The 17,711-nt window shown below is 36.9% G+C and overlaps 2 protein-coding genes and 1 long non-coding RNA gene across 4 annotated transcripts; 1 reads left to right on the top strand and 2 right to left on the bottom strand.

The window, feature by feature from the left end:
• The first annotated feature begins 2,890 nt into the window (after nucleotides 1-2,890).
• On the top strand, nucleotides 2,891-7,782 carry LOC7489617 (probable serine/threonine-protein kinase PBL7). 2 transcript variants are annotated; one of them, XM_002316296.4, is made up of 5 exons: nucleotides 2,891-3,099; nucleotides 4,189-4,379; nucleotides 5,436-5,625; nucleotides 5,874-6,265; nucleotides 7,083-7,782. In XM_002316296.4, the coding sequence occupies exons 1-5, from the start codon at nucleotides 3,018-3,020 to the stop codon at nucleotides 7,344-7,346; spliced, it is 1,119 nt and encodes a 372-aa protein (XP_002316332.2). In that variant the 5' UTR covers nucleotides 2,891-3,017; the 3' UTR covers nucleotides 7,347-7,782. The 2 variants fall into 2 exon arrangements, with proteins under 2 accessions (XP_002316332.2, XP_052312806.1); XM_052456846.1 differs by lacking the exon at nucleotides 2,891-3,099 and adding an exon at nucleotides 3,390-3,542.
• Nucleotides 7,783-8,496: 714 nt separating this feature from the next.
• Nucleotides 8,497-17,658, bottom strand: LOC7458625 (uncharacterized). The gene is made up of 18 exons (XM_024609552.2): nucleotides 17,263-17,658; nucleotides 16,559-16,628; nucleotides 15,643-16,260; nucleotides 15,381-15,557; nucleotides 15,167-15,280; nucleotides 14,386-14,444; nucleotides 14,092-14,158; nucleotides 13,915-13,966; nucleotides 13,743-13,835; nucleotides 13,496-13,579; nucleotides 12,976-13,379; nucleotides 12,091-12,152; nucleotides 11,193-11,262; nucleotides 10,769-10,849; nucleotides 10,555-10,656; nucleotides 9,895-10,019; nucleotides 9,370-9,487; nucleotides 8,497-8,901 (listed from the first exon to the last, which is right to left on the bottom strand). The coding sequence occupies exons 1-18, from the start codon at nucleotides 17,313-17,315 to the stop codon at nucleotides 8,791-8,793; spliced, it is 2,460 nt and encodes an 819-aa protein (XP_024465320.2). The 5' UTR covers nucleotides 17,316-17,658; the 3' UTR covers nucleotides 8,497-8,790.
• On the bottom strand, nucleotides 11,375-12,084 carry LOC112328797 (uncharacterized). The gene is made up of 2 exons (XR_002983973.2): nucleotides 11,842-12,084; nucleotides 11,375-11,762 (listed from the first exon to the last, which is right to left on the bottom strand). It is a non-coding gene; the product is annotated as an uncharacterized LOC112328797 (long non-coding RNA).
• Nucleotides 17,659-17,711: the final 53 nt, after the last annotated feature.

Raw genomic sequence — 17,711 nt, 5'->3', positions numbered from 1 at the left:
AAAAAAAAAGTGATTTCTTCTTAAATTTCTACTAAAAAATTGTAACTTGAAATGCATGAAAAGTCTCATGGTATTTAAGTTATAATTACTAAATATTTATAAATACAAAGAGAAGAGAAAAAATCATATTCAATCTCGTAAAACAAATTCTTTTTTTTATTATTATTTTCTCTATTTTATTAAAAAGTATTATAAATATTCAATAATTACAATATTCACGGTAAAATTCATGGGAATACACGTCCATTAAAGTCAACAAGAAAATCAATTTTAAGACAGTTATTTGATTAGACAAATCGGTCAAAGATTATATGTCTGAAACGGAGGCTCACTTTTGATGTTGTATAATACGATGAAGTACAGCTTTTACTGTTTACGTTTTCCATAAACTTAGATACTGTTTAATACTGTTGTATCAATTATTTTTAAAAATGTTTTTTATTTTAAAATATATTAAATTAATATTTTTATATTAACCAATAAAAAAATACAGAAAAAATAATTTAAAAAAAAACATGCTCAGCTGCTGAAACAAACGGGATCCTAGTGTGGAAAAATAATGTAAATAGCTAAGCAAACTAGTTATTTATCAAATATCTGTATGTTTTTTTTTTCCAGCCGGGCAAGTTCATTAACTTAATGAAAAATCCTCCCCTAAAACATGGTTTGCAAAAGTAGCTTTTTCAAACCCTCGATTCTGCCGCCAAAATGCCACTGGCAAAGGATGTTTCAAAAAACCACGCTATTATTTTCCACCTGGAAACATACCGGGTGGAGTAGAGCAGGTGAAGTGGAGTTTTTTTTGTTTTTTCAAAGGAGAGCCCTGAATCCAAGAAGAAAAAACAAGAGAGGAGATGGATATAGAGAGGTCATAGATATGTTGATTTTCAAGTATTTTTTATTTTGAAAAATATTAAAATTATTATTTTATTTTGATATTAAAAGATCAAAATTATAAAAATTATATAAAAATATTAATATTTTAAAAAAACATAAAAAAACAAATTTACCTCACTTCCACACATGTCACCAGTGTATTCAAAATTAGTTGATTTTGGTTGCTGTTTTTTTATAAAGACTACCGGCTTAACTTGGTTGAAAAAAACAAGTTAACCTTGAGAAGGATGTTTTAACTAGTAAGGCCGAGTTAACTTTATAGAGGTCACCAGTTTGAGTCTCACAAACTTCAAAGCCACTGGAAGTTTACATAGTCATTAACTTCATGACCCATGTGATTAATCGAGATGCGTGCAAGTTAACTCGAACATCTACATTAATAATAATAAAAACAAGTTTGGTCCAGAGTTTTGTGAATCCATACCACGATTGACAGGGGCATCCTTGTCTTTCGGCAGGGATTGGTTTCCTTTTGGCAAGGATTAGGTATGGCCCAAAAACAAAACAAAAAAGTGAGTAATTTAGCTCATAGCGATAAAGGAAAAACTAAAAAGGGGGCACAGAACGGGATTTGCGCCGGGAGAAGTATGCTATGGATATTTATAAATTGGTCCAAACAAGTCAAAGGATGATCTTCTAGTGTTATGAGCATCGAGAAGGCAAATGATAATGTTGAATCCTTGAGGTGTTTGCTCATATCATGAGTATTTTTGCCTTTTGCATCATTATTTTTTCATTTCAGATTTGAAAATAATTGCATTTTATTGGTTACTTGATCTGACAAGTTATTTCAAATTTGAAAATTTATGATGATGAGTGAGTAAATAATTGCATCTTGTCAATTTCTTTTTAAACCTATTTTTTTTAAAAAAATTATAAGTTAAGATATTTTTTCACTTTCGATGAATCATGAATTTTATTATTATTTTTTATTTATAACTATTTTTTTATTTATAAACATGAGCCTAAAAATAACCAATAGCGTATCATTAATTATTCCCTTGATGACCATAAAAAATTTCAACTTCCTATACCAGCTTAATAAATTTAGAAAAAGTAATAAATTATTGACTCTTAAAATTTGAATTCAAAGGGGAAAAAAAAATAAAGAAAGAAAAGGAAACAAACAATATTCCAGTGAATCCCTTTAAACTACGATAAGTCTCTCTCAGATCCTAGCATGATTCAAAACTGCAGTTGTCATGTGAGTATATAGTTGTCTTGCTATGTTGCTTGCCCTTGGAATTAATTCCATATGAAGAGGTGGGTATTGTACACTATCTGCACGACACCGTTTAAAGGGAAAGTATTCCTCGCTCGAGCTGGTGCTCACAATACCATTTATCAATCACATGGCAACAACGCACTGAAATCATTGGGTTAGGTGTACAACGTTGGAATTATTGTAAGCAACTCGCAGTTCTGGAAGCTTGAGTTTTGTTTTAAACACCAACAACATGTTACTCGGTTGTGTGGTTTTCTCACGGGGGGTGAGAAATTAAAAAAAGAAAGAAAAAAGGATGAGCATTCCACCGTGCAGCTTGGTATTAGAAATGAGTAAAATTACATCCATGCCCAAGTAGTTAACAGTACGTTTACAAGCCAATAGTAATTTAGTTTTTTCAATAAAAAACAAATCGACGTGGCAACTATTATTTTATAATTTATTAAACATCTAATATTCTTGAAACCTACACGTAACCACTTTCACCTGTCATTAACATATCAGTTTATACGAATCTTTAATATAACTTTATTGTATATAAATAATTTTCCATGTCTAATTTTAAAATATCATGTATTTATGATACAGCCATCAATGCTACACATCCCTATAGCACCCATGATAGTCAATTTCCTCAATTAAAAACAAAATGTAAAATGAGGGAATTTGAGAGAATATAGAAAGTTTGAGTTACCATTCATAAATTGGCAAGACAGAAGGACGCAGCTGCAAAAAGACACAGGAATGAAATGATATATACCAGAATAACCCTCTCTCTGAACTAAAGACATAAGCACACTCTCTCTCTATCCCAAGCGGTGTTTGGTCTGCTTCCGCCCCCCCTCTCTCTCTGCGAGGTAATACTCGTTGCAGTGAGAGAGAAAGAGGGACTAAAATGGGTTGCTTTTCTTGTGCTGGAAAGTCCAGAAAAAATGGCAGTAACAAGAAGCCTGATGATCAGATCCCGTCATCTTCAGGTATTTCAATGAAAGACACCATAAAGCTTGAAAGTTTAGATTATTTTTTTTTGTCATATGCCCAGTATCAAGTTAATAATCTTGGACTGATTTTCATGCATTTTTGTTGCCATGAAAAATGATTTGAATTGATTAAAGGTACGCCGTTTGCATAATTGTGTGAAGCAATCTTTTACGGGTTTGGAATAATGTATTGATCTGGATTGGTCACGGAGGATAAGATTTGAGATTGATGTTTCTCTGTGGCACATGTTTAGCTCTTGTTTAGACTAATGTGGTTTATTTCGAAGCCTAATCGAATGATAATGACTTTGTGGGCATGACGAGTTTCCATAATTACAAGTAGTGTAAACCAGCTTAAAATGATTGTTAGTACTACCGGGATCGATTCAGCAACGATTTACCTTAAACAGTTGCTCGTAGCGTCAAATTCAAGAAATCAGGTAATTAATGAAGCTGAATTTTATTAATACCTCTTGCCTTTGCCACCTTGATTGTAAATTATGTATTAATTAAAGTTTTGTTGGATTTGTAATTTTCCGAGTTGGTTCAATCACTTATCCATGTTTTTTTTTTATATTTTGAAATCCTCATTTTTAAGAAGTTAATCACACTTTTGTTCCATGCTAATTGTAAAAGGTAGGTTAATTAACATTACAGTGGTTGTACAGGTGTATACTTCTTTTTTCTTTTTCTTTTTTATTCCTGCATGCTTGAATAAAAGGCAAGTCATCTTAATGTCGAGGTCAAATTTCCTTAAAAGAACTCGTCAGCATCCACTTAGTTCAGAAACTGTTTACAGTTCCGTTATAGTTGGATAACTGGTGTTGCATACGGAAGCAATGCGCAATACTTGTAATGGAGCTCGATCGTTTTCTTGTCTTGTATGACTGGGAAAATCCAAGCTCAGATCCTTTTTGAATGCCTGTTTTGTCTTTTGCGATTCTTCATTTTCTTTCTAAACTCTTAATGACGCGATGAAATGTTATCAATTGTCAAGAATCCTTTATGTTTGCTGATGTAATAGTATGTACCATATCTTGCTCTTCTACATTCAATAAAAAAAAAATCATATTGATTGCATTCCAGATAAAACAAAGTCAAATATGGCACTGGATGTGAAGGAGGCTTCTAAGGATGGAAGCTCTGAATACATTGCAGCACATACATTCACATTTCGCGAACTGGCAAATGCAACAAAGAACTTCAGGGCAGATTGTCTTTTGGGTGAAGGAGGTTTTGGCAGAGTATATAAAGGGAGATTGGAGAGTACCAATCAGGTTGGTTGAACTTATTGGATTCTAGCAGTCATGAAAATTTTTCCAGTTCTGCCAAAACCAGTGTTATTTTATAGAAAGTTCCTCAGAACATGTTTTAAAAACAATAGTAGTAGTAGACAAAAGGCATTGAGAGTGCATTTTAAGCAATGGAAAAAAAAATACTAAGGGCAAAGAACAAAAAAGGAGAAACAAGCACTGATACTGCTTAGAAGAGAAAGCAAACCATACCTGGCCAAGACTAAAGTTGCAGCTTCACATGTTATTTTGAACTGCCTTGCATCTCATGCCATGATCATTGTTGCCTGGAACGAATAACAGTTCTGCCTTGTCGCTACTTTGTTCATGCCATGATGGTCACCTTACCCCACCAGTGTCCTGCCCCACTGTCACTTTGCCTGTATTGTGATCAATCTCCAGCCACTGTTGTCACCACCATCAGAACTCAAGTACCAGAACCTCACATTACAACCATTGCACAGGGCCCTCAATCACCCAGCAAATCCCCACATGTTCATCTATGTCCGCTTCCACCTTGCCACTGGATCTTGAAAGTCAAAACCTACAGCAGAATCTCTGCTGCCCCTTCCACTAATCTAGGAGATCATTGTTGCAAGCTTATTAAAGGCATTCTAGGTAGCATGCATTGCTTCTTAATGTATACTTGATCTCCACTGGTGGTTTCTTTTTTATCCAAAACATTTATCTATAATGTAAAGCAAACAGGAAGGTAACTGGAAATAAAAGCAACATCTACAGACAAGTTTTTCTTTGTAGTCTTCATTATTTTGGAAGGCATAAAAGTGCCCAAAGAAATATGGGAATTATAAGGTGCATGTTTCACCAAAAGGGAAAGTTTGTGAAGAACTCCCTGCAAAAGCAGCGTGCTTTTAACTGGAGTAAAAGTTAAATATACTTCTTTTCTGCTGTGTTTGTTCTTTGTTTAGCTCAAAATAATCTCTTAACTGTTAGCATTTAATCTCTTTTTAATGCATTCAGTTTTGACCGTTTGCAACAGGGTTGTGGTAAGACCTTAACCATGTCCTTTGGATAGTGTAGGTTGTAGCTATCAAGCAACTTGATCGTAATGGGCTGCAAGGGAATAGAGAGTTCCTTGTTGAAGTATTGATGTTGAGCCTACTCCACCATCCAAATCTCGTTAACTTGATTGGCTATTGTGCTGATGGAGATCAAAGACTTTTGGTTTATGAATACATGCCATTAGGATCCCTGGAAGACCATCTACATGGTATGGTACCAAATCTTTGATTTCTAGATAATTAGGCTGCAAAAAAGTTTAGGGTTTTTGTCTGTCCATTACATATCCTGTTAAACAGTCGAATGAGATTGATGGCAGGTGAGGTGCAGAAACTACATGGTTGCAGCGAAGATATCTGTTCTAGATTCACATTTCTTGTTTAATCACTGCAGTGGCTTGATATAGATTTCATGTAGCAAAGCTTCAGCAATTTTCCTTCTTATATGCTTATATTTCAGACCTGCCACCTGATAAAAAACGACTTGACTGGAATACAAGAATGAAAGTAGCTGCTGGTGCTGCGAAAGGCTTGGAGTATTTGCATGACAGTGCTAACCCCCCTGTTATATACCGTGATTTGAAATGCTCAAACATTTTACTTGGTGAAGGTTATCATCCCAAACTATCTGATTTTGGCTTGGCGAAATTGGGTCCTGTTGGTGACGAGACTCATGTATCCACCAGAGTGATGGGAACCTATGGATATTGTGCACCTGAATATGCAATGACAGGTCAGCTTACTCTGAAATCAGATGTTTATAGCTTTGGTGTTGTTCTCCTTGAGATTATTACTGGGAGGAAAGCTATTGATAATTCAAGAGCCGCTGGGGAGCATAACTTGGTTGCATGGGTAAGAAAGCTATCCATGTCCTCCTGCACTGATATTCTCATCCTTCCTGTATAGATGCCTCACTTAAATAAATACGTGGTGCAGCAACCATGAATCCATGTACCTTTGGTCTTCTTCTTCTTCTTCTCCTTATTTTTTTTTTTTTTGGTTTTTTGAGTCCAGGATTATATGACGAGAACTGCTGCCGAATGCCGATCCTTAGGCTTAGGGCCTAAACCATACCCATACCCAAAACCAATTCTTTACCCATATTTTATCCCTTATAAGAAATTTGAATATCTATACTCTATGATATCCATTCCAATATTCCTCACGCAAATACTATGCATTACTCAACATAAAATAAAAAATAATATATACTTATAGCAATGGGGATCTAATAAATATTATACATGTGTATAATGTTAATATTGGGGTATGTGTATATTATACTGAATTGAAAAACTATAATTATTTTACATTATATATATATTTTGGGCTGGGTTTGATAATATCTATAACCTATCCTTTATCCACATGGAAAGAATTTTAGATATCCATGTCTGATTCAAAATAGCAACTATCCATAAAAATTCTACCCATTTAGATGGGTGGATATCCATCGAATTTGGATGAAATTGTTATCCCTAGGATCCATACGCTTCACACAATAAACTTAGTCAGTGTTTCATATTTAGCTAGTCAGTATTATTTCTGCATTGCAGATTTGCTATGCTGTTGCTGTCACACCAGCTAGTTAGGAACTGATCACCAAGAATACAAGTTCTTGTCATGAAGCTACTTAAGTGTATCCTATCTAATTCGTCCCGTGTTGCAGGCACGACCGTTATTTAAAGATCGGAGAAAATTTGCGCAGATGGCTGACCCATTACTCCAAGGCCACTATCCAATGAGGGGCTTGTATCAAGCTCTTGCTGTTGCTGCAATGTGTGTTCAAGAACAGCCTAATATGCGACCCCTTATAGCTGATGTAGTCACAGCACTTTCTTATCTTGCTTCCCAGAATTATGATCCAGAGACCCAGCCAGTCCAGGGCTCTCGCACAGGCCCTTCTACTCCTGGAACTAGAAGGGAACAATGAAGTGGTAGGGTAGAGATTTAGCAGGAACAGTTGTCTAAGGATGGTTCAAACCTTGGAAACCAATTTTAGACTGCTATCTCCCTGCAAACCGCGGGAACACAGGATGATTCACCCGAACAAATTTCTATCCATGATTCAGATATCAGAGGATTAGATATGCAGTTGTTGGCTGCGTTTGCAATGGCTCTTGTCGATCAAATTCTGCACCAGTCCAGGTGTAGCGGTGCCAGACACAAATGCTGCAATAGAAAATTCTTCTTCCTCCTTTTTGTAAGTTCGTTTCGGCCTTACGATTATCATTATTTTTTCCCAGTCTTCTACCCCTTCCTTTACAAAAATTTTTCATGTCCAATTGAGCTTTGGGCCTTGTATCTAATTCTCATTCTTAATAGAAACTCGTGCAGCCTTGATATAAGTCTGCTCTAGTTGCTTGGAATTGCTCCTTGCCTATGTTTTTTTTATGCATACATCCTCCTGATTTGCCCAAAATCTTTGGAATTGATCCATCTCTCAGGGGTGACTTCTTTTGGATCTGGCACTTTGAGCATGTGGTTTTGGAATATGGGCGTGACGGGCTAACAGGAAAATACAATATGTAAGTCCAACTTAGCAAGGTTCTGATCATATTTTTTGGAGGAATCGCCTCTCCCGCCTGCCATAACTTGAGTTTCCCCGCTCTTCTTTTGAACACAAGCAATCCCCCATGCAATCCGGCTCTTTTTTTTTACTCTTATCAACTCCAGTGTTCCTTCTCTATAACAAAACCGAATCCTAACTCCTAACCTTTCCTCTGGATGTCAGAACACCTCAGTCGTGAAATTGTCCTAAAACGAAAGCTGGACCCTTACCCAACCTTCATTCATTTTCTGTCAATAGCCATGGGCTTGGACCTCTATACTTTATGAAGAACAAACAAAATAAAGCAACAAAAGAAAGTCAGGGAACAAAGATATCTGGATCCAAAGTCTTGTATAAGACATTATCTGATGACTTGGAACTGGCGTGCGAGCTTATTTGGCGCACCTTTTGAGTTTGTTTGTTTATCAGTAAAACATGCCATACACTCGAGTAAACAAGGAATTTTCGGCTTAGCTCAAGAATGCTTTAAAAAATATTGCATAGTTGTAGCAACTGACACGTTTCCTTCATATTTCACCAAAATGAACTTTTTTTACTGCCAGCCAACCAACCAATGTAAGATTTATACAATTGTTTCACCAATGATACCACGTTTCTTCTTACATTCTCTTCGCCTCTAAACTAATGTTATTGTTTAATGAGCAAATAATTAATGGAAATGGGCTCTACAATGGCTGTAAAAACAAAGACAGATACTAATCTACACCCTGCCTGAGAACTTGCATTCGCACACAAAAAATATCTACCAACCCAACAAGCAGGAGATTTCAAGATCTACCTATCATTATAGTAAATCTGCAATTCTCTATTCCTTGTCGTGTGCTGAAATGCCATTAGTTTCCTGCTCAACACTTGGATTCTGCACCTCATTCGAAGGCTTATCATCACTTGCATCCTCAACAGTAGCGGGTTTCCCCTGTTGGGTTCAATTCGAATCAGCAACGTTAACTTTTGTTTCATGAGAAAAAATAGCAACTTTAGTTAAAAACAGCCAACAGATGACTCTCTCAGAAAATAAATACAAGGCCAGGCACTATGGTCCACAACACTAAAACACAAAAAAAAGATGCTGGTAATTAGCTCCACCAGGCAATATTTTAGCCATGGTAAAAAAAGACAGTTGAAACAAATACACAGACGTGGGTAAACCCTCTTGGGGGTATCACACCAGAGATCTAAGAGAGATCCTGCAGGGGCTAGGCAACTAACTCTCCTTTTTACTCCACCATTTGACAAAGAAAACAAAGCAGAGTAACAAATAATCAGAATGACTGAGGGCATTCCCAAACAGACACATTATAATCCTATTTACCTGTACACTGCAATGTGTAGATGATGAAAGCATTCATGAATTTAAGGGAGCAATAAAACAATGAAATTGAACCTTGTTTCGGTCACGCCATCCAAGTCCAAACGGCCGAGCCAGTAAACCAATCTTTCTCGCAGGTATATCTTGTGCAGGCTCTTGATTTCCACGTGTTTGTGAATCTAGATGTGAAGATCTACAAAGAAAATTTATGTTTCTTATAAGCACCAATATCATCCAAGTAGGTAAAATATGCATGTAAAACAGACATTACTTCATGCATGGAATAAGCCACATACAGTGCTGCTCATGAATGCATGCCAAACCCTGGGGATGAACAGGGAGATGATAAGATTCAAATAGAGCTTATTTGTCAGCATTGAAAAAGCACCTCTTTAGCATTAGAACAACCTGCTCATCCCATTATGTTCATTCCACCCCACTCCATTTTAGCATATACCAAACCAAACCCAGTGACAAATCAAAGTAAACATTACCCAATACAATTCAAGGAATGGTGGAGGATTAAACCCTGTAAACAAGAAAACTAGGACAGCACAAAGGTATGAGAAACTTTTGGCACTAGTAAAATTGACTACACACCGTGGAGAAGGTTGTGCTTTAAGTTGACCAGATTGATACTGCAAGGTGGCCTCCAACATTGATTCTGCCATAACCATTCGTTTCTCCATTTCAGCAAGTGACGCAAGGGCCTGTTCATACTTTTCCTGCATATATATAGTTGTTGGAGTGAATAGTGAAAGGAAGAGACATAGAATGTCAAGATGAGAACAGATCAATTAAAGAGTGCATCAAGGGCTCTGGTGCGCTTCTTGGTGGAGAGGGAGCACAACTACTCAATAGGGCAAGGTATTATGGTAGAAAGGATATTCTCAATCATATCAAGAGTGTTCTACATCTATTCTAACATATAGAAAGAGTGATGTTCCTACTTTTATGCAAAATTCTAACTTAAACCTTCATATAAAAGCACTACCTTCCAGAACTGGGGTAGAAAAGGATTCATCACAAGTTCCTAATAGTTGATACAACAATAAATTTGATATAATTGCATTATTTATGAGTTCTAGCTCCAATGAACATAAATGAGTCAAGCATTGACTAGCATAATCGGTATGTTCGACCTGCAAAAATGCAGGTCAGGAACATCACACACATCATCTTAGAACTGTTAAGACTTTTATTTGAATGCAAATTACATATAAAATATGAAATTAAAGAATAGAGCAAGAAATTATAAACCTGAAGCACTTGAGCAGCAAATCTCTGTGCTGATGCATCTTGCTCAGCATATATGCGAGCATCTTCGGTTACCTTTTGCTCTTGTTCCACCCGCATTAAGACCTACATAAGTTGAAAGTGAGCTAGTATCAAGAAAAGAACAATCCAAGATTAGAGAGAAGAGAAGATGCAATCTTCCCAAAATGAATTGATTGACCGCGAAGCAAAAAATAACCTGCAGCATGGCATTTTCTTGTTCCTGCTTATCAGCAAGAGCCCTCCGCAGCTCAGAAACTTCTTGGTCTAACTGCTCAACCTGAAGATCAGAAGAAGATCAGAATGTAATACAACATATAATCAAGGCTAGCCAGAAAGGACTCATCCGGCTTAATAACTGATTAACTGCATATTGCATAAAATTGCAGCCTAATGTCCAATCCAACACTAACCACTGCATGATCATAATTTACCCTATTACTACCATCATTCATGGGGAATAGGCATAAAATGAAGCAGATTCTAACTACAATGTGAAATCGCTTGAGAAGGGAACTAAAAATAATGCAGAATAACTGTGGTTTTTGTGTAATTTCAAGTCCCTGGGCCTTGCAAGAAGATCAACCATTTCTCATTTAAAGAAGAAGAAAGTCTGGACATACCCTAGCACTCAATTGCCGCCGATTATCCTGCTTGACCATCTCCATCAAAGCTGTCTCCAACTCCTCAGCTCTAACAAAGAATTGAAATTAACAGAATTAAATGCAATATTATTGGAAAACAATTTGACTACTTACACAGTGACTCTACATCAAATTCTGCAGACAACTACAGAAAAAAGAAATTCTCAAAAGACTGCCACTGGGAGAATAATTTTGTTATTACTGTTGTTTCCAAAAGAGACTGCCACTTGAAGACAAAAATGTAGCATTTTTCACGCTGCCAGAGACATGGTGCCCATACAAAACTCAGCTTTCTTTTTCTTTATTGGAACGAAAAACTCACCTATTCTAAAGCTTTGCGCTATTTATTTGGGAATGTTTAAAAGATCTAGTCATGTGCGAACTGTGAATTCCATCCACACAAAAGCTATATTTTGGAGATCAAAATAGCTAGTTGATAGTCACAAAGCATGTGCTAGCTTTGAACTAGTGGGATAGTTATGACGCAAGCGCTAGCTTTGAACCTGAGTCCTATGTTCAGACCCTCAGCTCACTCTATGCAAGATTCTCCTGCATAGCTCATAAATTTTAACGTTTCAGAAAAGCAGCCAATTTAATATAACATAAGTAACAGCAGTTTTGCACCTACCCTAGCCAACCATCGTGCATCCTCGTACTAACTTAGGGAATAGACTTGCTATTCTCTCTTACTTGTGAAATGCACATTGAAGAGTGAAGGTGAATCAATGTATCACTTTCGTTACAATCACTAAACAAATATTGCAATGAACGGAATAGTGCAATTATTTCTTAATAGTATAGCACTCAGCAGCCAAAATGGTACTAAGTCACTCAACAGAAAGGCACATTAGCACAATTGAATTGGAAAAGTGCTAACCTGAGTACAATAGATCTTTTCTCCTCTAGCAACTTGCACAGTTCATCCTTCAACCACACTACCTGCATGTAATTCATATATTAGTAATCAAAGAAGCGGCATGACAATAGAACTGCACTTCACAATCTAAAATTTAAAGACTAGATCACCTAAACTTGTATTAATGTCATTAAAGAATGGAATATAAATTCCAAGTTTCATGATGGTTGCCATGAACAAGATAACAAAGGGGAGTGCAAAATAAACCTAGAATGAAAACCCAACCCAGTCCCATCCGTAAATGAAAACACTTGATAATGAAGCAACTGCACCTACAAGTTTAGCACATAATCAGCATGTCCAGTTTGAACTTTGCTGGTTGGAAGCATGATGTTTTAAAGTACAACAAATTGGTTCAAATCAGCTCTGATCAAGAAACTCTAGATCAACAATACACATTTCCCTCCCCGGTAGTTTCTCCAGAGGTTACATTTCAATAGAGAGGAGTCACATGATTGCTCCAAAAGTCTATATGCCAGTGTTTAAATAATTATCTTCCAGCACATCACTCCAATCAGAGCAAAGCCCATAATGTTTTCCCCCCGTATGGCTTAAAAAATATGCCCACTCCATTCCAAGAACAATTTTTGCAATCAAGGTCAAGCTGGAGTAACTAAAAGACTTTAGTAGAGAAGGGTAAATTTAAAAGAAGGATGATCTATATATTTTACATTTCTACAGTTTCTTCTTCACTACAAACAAAAAAATATGCAGTCTTTGACCCAAGGGGATTCTGTTGATAAACATCATATGGACATTTACTGATAGGCAATCATCATTAAATTAGTAAAATTATGCATTGAGGAAAAGATTATGCTCGAGAAAAGGGGGTAAATGTTTACCTACCTGATCTTGAAGATCTGGAACACTATCTATTTCTGTGTCCCCTGTCAAGCTAACAAGAACTTCATCTGCATTGGTGGATCCAGACTCTGAACGAGATAATTCACCACTAGTCTGTTTATTTGTTTCCATCAGTAATGACTTAGGATCATGCTTGAAATTATATAGCTTAGTTGCCAGACCCTGAGAATCCCTCCAAGCTTGAAGCCCCTTTGTTCTTTCCTCAACTGTAGTTATAACAGCTTGCCGATGCTTATTTCTTAGCTCTTGTAATCTGGTTTCATTTACATTTTGGTAACCCATGCAGGCTGTGAAGACAAGTTGACTGCTATCAAATGTTGAGCCTGCCAGTGACTGTAGTAAAGTAACTGCATCTCCAGCATCCTTAGTGGTAACTAATGCAGGGCCTACAAAAAAACTGAACTAAATTAAGTTCCATAAATTATAACAGCATCTCTTCATGATTGAAAAACCAAGTTATTGTCTGCACAGTAAAAAATAACACAACATCATTTTTCAGTACCATATAACTCCATCAAAGCAAGTGCTGTCCTAAATAGCATGACACGGTTTCCTTCATAAAGGAGGACATCCCAGACTCGGAGAACTGAAGTCAGAAGAAAGCTGTCAGATGTCAATCTTGTAACTAGGGCACAATGCCATGAGAATACGAATGAAGAAATTAGGAATACTGCCAATGTGGAAGTGAAAAACTTTATCATGCAATGTTAGACAAACTTAAGTTCATATCTAAAAGTGTAAAACCTGACCACTTTCCCATGGTAGCATATTCATGAATATGGAAAGGAACCATGGCCCCGTAACCCAAGCAACTTGCACTCCCAGGTAATCAAGATGGTTGACTGCACCAAAAGTAAACGGCATAAGAACTCACTGAGGAAGCATCATCAAAGAAAACTTATGATGAGGAATGGAACAAACCCAATTTAGGAAACCTTTCGCGCACCAGCTCCTCAAAAACAAGTTGGTCAACCTGACAAATGGAACAGCTGATCAGATACTTATCAATGTCCGCCCACTGATCTCAGTGTCATTCACATGTCTTGCAAGAGTAAAAGGCACATATATACAGAAAGGCAGATTTATTGCAAGCAATACCTGTGACTCTATCATTTCCTCCGAGTAATAGCCATCAAAATAGTCATCAATAACACCCATCAGTGTCCTGTGAATAAAACCAAAATTTAGAAGCACAGCAATGTCAATACAAAATATAAATCCAAAAACAGTGTTCCCTGTCATGTTCCAATACAAAACTACAGCACTGCTCTTCTAAATACAAGGACTATCAAATTGGAAAAATATATAATGTCAACCACAGCTCAACTCTTCTAAATACAAAGACTATCAAATTGGAAAGATATATAATGTCAACTAAATTTCAAGACCTACCAAAAGGCATTTTCTTCAGGCATCAGAAGTAGTAACAAGGCAGCAAAAAAATTCATGGCCTGCACACATATTGAACCCAACAACACATTAGAATTCAATGGCACATAAAAATACCAGAGTTATTGAAGTTGAATTACTTGTTTCTTTGGGTTAAATTTGTTTGCACTGACAGTATAACGCAGTCAAATCACATTTTTGATGTTGTAAGTTCTGTCTTATCTAATAGTATCTTCTTTATTCGAATATATCTCATAAGTTGAGAGAAAATTGTACTTCAAAGTTATAATAGTTCTTTTAACTTAGCTGAAAGTAACAGCGATAGGCTGTTGCAATTGCAAGCTTATCTTTGCAATTAGTGTACTGCCTGGACTTTAATATCATATATTTGTGATTTTGAGCTTTACATTGATGATAATTTTCACTACATGTATCATATCTCCGGTTAATGATGGCATTATTATTCAAAGTGATTTCATGCTGACAATTATAATAAAAAATTCATCTAGAGCATTCAGGAATTGCTTGATTTTGGCCAATCATCTCATTTGCGTCTGCTGAATTTATAATGAGAAATTTTAAGACGTTGGCCAAAAATTTGTTAGAACGCAAATTGTTCTTATTCACAGCTTTGTTGTAGATTTTTCATCTTCTTCAGGAGCGTCACATAATTCATCACACACCTCCAGATGTAATTTCCTTTCTCTCTTTTTTCAGTGAACTGGCAGGCCAAGCCTTGAATGACAATAGTTGATTTCATTGAGTACCATAAGTTTTCAATTACCTGACAGTACCCAACGGAGGGGTTATGTCGAGCATATGCTGTCAGTAATCGCCTCAGAGCATTTCTACCATCATTGTCCAATGCAGGATGACCTGGGAAAGTTCTAGGCAAATCCTGCATATGAAACCACTAATAGGTTGGTGACTTCGATTGAGAATACCAAAGAGACGAAAGTAGGTCCCACTCTAAATTGAAAGACTCTGCATGTCATTACCTTCTCGATCTGACCTTTCCATTTCTCTTGTACACAAACAGTGTCAGTAGTTGAACCTTTAGTATTACTGTCTGACTGTTGGTCTGCATGATTTCCGGATTTAGTTTCTGAAGCAAGCAGATCATGGTAATACTTCTCCACTCGGCGTGCCCTTGCACCCACGAATGCTTGCCAGAGCTACAATTGTGAGCATAAATCAATTTTGAAGCTTATGCACCATGAAGTGAACTTAATTTGAGGGGGGGGAAGAGTCAGAATATACCTCTCCCCTGAGTGCCATTGGGACTCCTCCGCGTACAAGGACCTCCAGCTCTTCTTTCCAAGGAAATGAAGATTCTAGAGGCAGCGCATCAGGAGCAGTACCTGTGGGAGGGGCACCGTCACTGGCAGGGGCATCTTGAATTAGATCTGATCTTTCCACATCATAAAACTCATCTTCAGAATCCTCTTCAGGTGCTCCTTTTGGTGATTTAGCATCTTCAAAAGGAGGTACCATCCTTTCTCTTTTAGTCTCTTGCTGGTCTTTTGATTGATTGCCTTTCTTCTTGATGCGAAGACTCATCATATCCTCGATGGCATGAAGGGATGGTCTGATCTCGGTCCAAATTTGGATCCTATGAGTTTTTTTACTGGTTGCTGGCTGTTTCTCCTCCTTTTCTGTAACATTTTCCAGTAAAACATCAGAACTAGGTTTCTCACCACGTATATCAACTCCTTCAATGTTCTTCTGCGAGCCATTTCTGGTCTCTTGTTCTTTTGCTTCTGCATGCAATTCCTTGCTATCTTTCTCAGAAGATATCCCATTCATTGGCAATCGAGCTGAATCTGCCTGCTGTTCCAGGAAGGTTTGCCATCTATCCGATCTTTCCTCCTCTTCCTCCTAAAATCACAAGTGCATCAGAAAAGCCCATAAAAAAAAGCTATTGTCCTTGGTAAGAGACTGCTTTCTCTCAAGCTCCATTTGGTTGCTTAAAAAATATTAGGAAACGCAGATAAATTAAATTTTGGATAAAAAAATCCAGATCAATAAGGAATAGAACACGACGAGCCTCATTTTTCAGTCCTAGTAAGGTTCGGAAATTCGCTGCTCTTAATTATCAATATTTTCACTAATCTTATAAATGGCATGGATAGGAATGTTCAAAATTAGAAAGAAAGTATAACAGAAGCAAACAAACCTTGTAGATATTAGCATATTCTCTGTATCTTTGTACATGCTGCGGTCTCACCGCAAATCCATACGCATCCCTGTCCACATTGATATCTATTAACAACATAACACCTCCACAATAAAAATTCAAGCAAATTCACAATGACGAACAAATCACAAAAATACGTACAAACACTTCCGTCAATCAGATACAAAAAATAATTATTATAACTCTAAAATAACAAATCGAAAAACTCAATCAAGCCAAATTTATTTTTTTTAAAAAAAAAAAAGTAGAATTTACCTGCAATAAACCTCGAAATCTAGCTGACTCAAACTAAACAATAACAAATTCCAATCAAAACTCCAAATCTACTCTCCATATCTCTCAAAATTACCTCAATTCACACTCGAGTTTACTGAAAAAATACACCGCATTTCACACTTGATTCCTAAATTAAGCCAAACATCACGCATTACACTGTGACAGTAATCAAAATTCAAACAAATCAAACTCGATCATAAATCAACTCGGTAATAAATCAAGCTAATCAAAGTCAAAGAGCAGTCATGAAATAGTAATTATTAACGCGATCGATCAGGGAAATGTGTCTACTGGTGGAGTTCAATTCAATCACGGCAGCAGAGGGACCGGGATTTGATAGATCATCGCAAGAAAACGAAAGAAAGTGACGCGTGGTGAGAGGAGATAGGAGAGGATTTAAGATGTACCTCTTGTGTTCAAAGCCGGGGAGTGGGTTAATAGATTTAGTTTGGGCCTTCATTTGCTGGATGAATTTGATTGGTCCGTTTTTTAAGATTATCTGTTGAGAGATTGATGCTGGCAGAGAGATCTCACTCCGCAACTGATTTTCAGGGGGGGAGAGAGAGAGAGAGAGTGCGTGTTTGTGTGTATGCGCGTTTGTGCTGAGTAGCGTGGGCTTTGTGAGAGTTTAAGAGAAGGGGGAGAGTAGAGTGATGTGGTGTATATCGAGATTGGCGTTTACATTATTACTGTGAGATCTGTATGGTGTGGGTTGCCGTTTTTTCATTTTCCCTTTCTTTAAGCACGGAGTTGAAAGAGGCGTTTAACGGAGGGGGAGAGAGGGGTAATTTGATGTCTGTACTTTGCTAAATATAAGGGACCCACGATGTGGAGCTGATCGATCAGTCAGGGGCGG

The sequence above is a fragment of the Populus trichocarpa genome, chromosome 10, assembly GCF_000002775.5.
Source record: "Populus trichocarpa isolate Nisqually-1 chromosome 10, P.trichocarpa_v4.1, whole genome shotgun sequence".
NCBI classification, from domain to species: Eukaryota; Viridiplantae; Streptophyta; class Magnoliopsida; order Malpighiales; family Salicaceae; genus Populus; species Populus trichocarpa.
Note: the sequence above shows the minus strand (reverse complement) of the source record. Positions and strands in the feature narration are given on the sequence as shown.

Bases quoted from the DNA above. Each gene is read 5' to 3' on its own strand.
- LOC7458625 (XM_024609552.2), bottom strand. From the start codon at position 17,315: ATGAAGGCCCAAACTAAATCTATTAACCCACTCCCCGGCTTTGAACAC. The intron at 13,580-13,742 runs GTCAGGTTTTAC...TTCTGACTTCAG, and splicing joins TATGCTACCATGGGAAAGTG to TTCTCCGAGTCTGGGATGTC. The intron at 12,153-12,975 runs GTAGGTAAACAT...AATTACATGCAG, and splicing joins TTCCAGATCTTCAAGATCAG to GTAGTGTGGTTGAAGGATGA.
- LOC7489617 (XM_002316296.4), top strand. From the start codon at position 3,018: ATGGGTTGCTTTTCTTGTGCTGGAAAGTCCAGAAAAAATGGCAGTAAC. The intron at 5,626-5,873 runs GTATGGTACCAA...CTTATATTTCAG, and splicing joins CCTGGAAGACCATCTACATG to ACCTGCCACCTGATAAAAAA. The intron at 6,266-7,082 runs GTAAGAAAGCTA...CCCGTGTTGCAG, and splicing joins AGCATAACTTGGTTGCATGG to GCACGACCGTTATTTAAAGA.